This window comes from Halyomorpha halys, unplaced genomic scaffold (genome assembly GCF_000696795.3).
Source record: "Halyomorpha halys isolate HHAL.00 unplaced genomic scaffold, Hhal_1.1 Scaffold659.1, whole genome shotgun sequence".
Classification (NCBI taxonomy): domain Eukaryota; kingdom Metazoa; phylum Arthropoda; class Insecta; order Hemiptera; family Pentatomidae; genus Halyomorpha; species Halyomorpha halys.
Genome location: NW_027107174.1, coordinates 329,352 through 333,644, shown reverse-complemented (window position 1 = coordinate 333,644; position 4,293 = coordinate 329,352). Strand labels below are relative to the sequence as shown.

Below are 4,293 nucleotides of genomic sequence, written 5' to 3'. Positions count from 1 at the left end.
TTAGTATTACTGTAGTTATTAAACTTCAGTTTTAACACTTGGAGTTAGTATTACTGTAGTTATTAAACTTCAGTTTTAACACTTGGAGTTAGTATCTCCCCAAATAACGAGTTCCCGAATGTTTTTTTGTCTTTTCACCTAAGTATACTCTTGTCTAGATCGGAATCAGTACACGCCCGTCCCGCAGGTTTTTAATTCTGTTAATCTTAGTTTTGTTGTTCCTAAAAATCAAGTTCTCTCTCTGGAAAATAAGGTTTATTTAGACTCGTTTTAGCCATGTTTGTTTTAGGTAACAAAATTACTGTTTAATAGAAATAATTATTGAGAAGGTGGCAGGATAGAGTAGGGGGAGGTACAGTTGTGGCACGCGTTAAAAAAAAAATAAATAAATAAAAAAAAAAAAAAATGGCCACCCCCCGGACTAATTTTAATAATGCCCCGGCATAAATTATTTATTAGTGGTTCATTAATACCTACATATCGCCCGTTCAGATAAACAATGACGCAGCTGTAAAATTTTGTGAAATTCTCTTCATTGTGCTGGAGGGGGGGGGGGAGCTCAAAAATGTATTCACTAAATGTTTGTAGTAACATAATAGTACTTTAATATTTCAGCCCTTGGTGGATATTTTGAAAAGTGCATTTACTAGATGTTGACTTACAACATCTAGTAAATGCATTTTTAAGCTCGCCATCATAATAAAATCAATTTCATAAAGTTTATAGTTGTCTCATTGTTCTTCAGGACCAGTACATAATCAATGCAAATCAATATTTAAAACTGTTACAATTGTTCATTTATTATCCGTTATTGTTTTGGAGGACTTGAAACTAATAGTTTAAATAATATTATTAATAATAATAATAATATTAAAATAGTTTTAATTTAGAAAGTTGGGTAGAGAGTTAATATTTTGTATTAAAGTGTTGAAGAAATTTTAAGAACATTACGAAAAATAATATTAAGCACAAATTTGGGCAATTTTACAAAAATGGAAGTTATATTTAGATATAGATATATATAGTAGATGAAGGTTTAAAATGTCATAATTATTATGACATCATTATCATTAAGACAATATTATAAATTATATTAATGCCTGAATTTGATTAGGAAGTAAACTAATAACAGTTAATTGATCTGGAACATAATATGGCACTTAGAATCAGTTTTAATAAAAAGTATTTAATATTTTAATAATAGGTAAATTAATATTTAAAAAATCAATAAATTTAATGAACTAGTAAATTTAAAATAAAGTTATTGAATATTTAACATTTAATCCGTTTTAAATGATGTTGCAAATAAATTAAAAGATTGATGATAATTAAAAGAAAGAATTCTGTTGTTTTCAATTAGAGATATTAATGACACGGGTGTAATCAGAAGACACCACTAGTGTGTCGTGCGGTAATGTATGCCCAAGATTGTAGGCGCCGTCTTACCTTTTAGATCCAAGAACTGTTATTTTTAATTTAGTTGTAGTAATTACACGTGTAATAATTAATCATTTGTTATTATCGTTTTATTAACACTTAATAAATAATAAAATTATTTAATTATTTATGGGTAGAGTATCGGATGTTCATTTAAATTAATAAAGAAAACCAATTGGCAATGAAAAGCATTTATTTATAAAACAAAATAAGTTAAATAAAAGTATAACATTAAACTAATTCGGACTGGGTTTTTATGATTTTTTTATATTTTGTCCAATCATTAAACCCCTCACAAACAACGTCAGTCGTTAATGCAAGAATTAATAGATAGTAACATTTAAAAAATATTTAATTGTATAGTAGGAGTTTTAATTTCCTGTAATATGACAAATAAGACTCAGTTTATGAAAACAATAAAAATACACTTAGAAATTTGCGATGTGAAAAATTACGGTATTGGCCCAATTATAATTCCAAATCACGTTAACTTATTTAAAAAATTAATATTAATTAAAAAATATCTTTTAGTTCATTAAACTAAACTAACATACTACAATTAAGTTGAGTCGGGATAAGTGTATATTCTAGGCAATTTTTCGTAGTTACCATCGATGATCATTTGAAACAAATAGGATGAATTAACTTCAAATTAACATAGATGATAGCTCTCCTAACAAAACAAATTCGAGAGTGGAAAATTCTCTTTTATGCACTTACCGCGACTCACTGTAATTTATCATAGAATGAATGTTAACCACTGGTGATTTTACTGGAGGACATACTTTGGATCGAATCCATGGCTCTCCAGGATTGCGTAGAGTTCCCGGTAATATCCTTTCTTGTAGGCGACTAGCGCCCTCGCCCTGAGGATGGCTTCGTGGCCCTTGAAGAGCTCGCTTGGTGGTAGCGTGCTCAGGAACTGCTGCAGCTTGTCACAGTTGCCCGCTTGGTGGAGGGCTTCGCAAACGGTCGACACTTGTTCCGACGTGAAGGATATACCCCTCTTAACTAACTCCAGCCTCGACGAAGGCTCCATGGCCACTGGGCTGGGAGGGCGGGGCGAGGACCGCCCCCTGTATCCCCACCCTTATCTTATCCCCTCCACCACCTCACTGATGTCCCTTCTTAACTCCCTTCTTTACCTCAACTTGAACTTTTCAGCTTCTAATAATAGCCGATTAAACGATTTTGATATTGAAATAAAAATTTAGAATATTCTTCCATATCTCTAGAATCTAGTAACATGAAACTGTCCACACATAATATTAAAAAAAAATGTATGTGATAACCCGAACACTATCGTTTATTTTTGTTTAGAAAAGTATTCGAAAGGAAGATTTTAAATGATTATAATAATGATTATCATAAGTAAGATTATGATGTGTTGTTGTGGACAACAGCATGGAATTATGGGGGTAGTATATGTTCATTATTATTTGTTCCCGTATTCGTGGTGTGTTGGTATTTTTGTTTATGTCATTTGTATTATAATTCAATGTACTTTGGGTTGAACTTTAAAGAACCGAAATGTAACGTATTCAATAATAGACAGTTTAGAGTCATTTCTCAAAAGAACATAATAATGACCGTGACGGTCCCAGGCTTGTCAATAATTTTCCTCCATCTTCAAGAATATACCAGATATTTCACAAGGAAATTTCAATAATTATGTGGGAATTAGTTCATCAAAAATGTAGTTAATTGTAATCAAGTTCATATTGTTATTATAATCCGTTTGTCGAGATATGATTTTGATATAATTTTTTCAGGAAAAAGACGTTTTCTTCCATGAAAATCCAAATTTATTTACTGCAACTGAAGATTCTTCAAGTTTTGCTTCCATTTTCCGGAGTCAAGGAGGAATAATTAGAGAAAAATAATTAGAAGTATATTTAATTTGCTTCCCAAAGATCTAAGTTATATACTTTAGGGATTAGCAATGAACTATAATAAGCTAATACGGTACTTACTTATTTGTTCTTAAAAATAAAACTCAACTACACTGACAGACATATATAATTGTCCTGATGCCACTTCCTATTTCTGTAAGCAATTCAAATTAACATCACGCGCTTTCATAGTTTAGGTTGGTAACACTGTTACGTTTTGGTAGTTTCGCGTTATAAACTAGGCAATAAAAATCTCTGAGGGCTCGAAATGTTCGTAGGCCTCTACATGGTTGAAGTTATTGACTCAAGAATCTGTTTCAGTACTTATCCATTCGCGATATAACGATCATAATAAAAAAAATGTAAGATATATAGTGGTATATATAATAAAGGATAAGATGGATCGGAATGCGGACAAAATTGTAAACAATTGATGACAATTTTTAGGAAAATGTAGGTGTGAAACATCTTAAAAATACGAAAAATAGAGGATCAAGAAAAAAAGTTTAAACTTCCAAGAAGCACCTCAATTTCCTGTTACAACCTCAGTTTGTAATATATCCATTTCTATTCGGTTGCCAAGGAAGAGATCACCCTGATTATTTTTGGTGCTATGAATATAAGGTCGTCGAATAAGATTAATGTTTTATAGGTAAAATAAGAAAGGATATAAGAAGGGTAAGAGTGGCGAGTCGACACTGATTCGTTCGTTTAGCTGATTTTATGAGGCTGCTTGAATCATAATACGTGTCTTTGTAATCGATAACCTAACTATTTTTTTAAAAATCTTATCTTGTATTATCATTATTGTTTTCAAGTCAACGACTCAGAAATTGACTATCGGAAATACTTTAAAATCATAAAATATGTTTTTTAAATTATTATTTTTCACAAATAAATATTTTATTAGTAATGCTATTTTTTCTTTTATTCTCCCACCTTTCACTTTTATCGGTGTATTCCT

The 4,293-nt window shown here is 30.7% G+C and overlaps 1 protein-coding gene across 1 annotated transcript in view; it reads right to left on the bottom strand.

The window, feature by feature from the left end:
• The window catches only part of LOC106685109 (homeobox protein six1b), an 8,658-nt gene extending 6,182 nt beyond the window's left edge, over nt 1-2,476 (bottom strand). The window contains exon 1 of the mRNA XM_067045480.1: nt 2,223-2,476. Within this exon, the coding sequence (XP_066901581.1) occupies nt 2,223-2,476 (254 nt within the window). The remainder of the gene's footprint in view (nt 1-2,222) is intronic.
• Between the last annotated feature and the right edge of the window lie 1,817 nt (nt 2,477-4,293).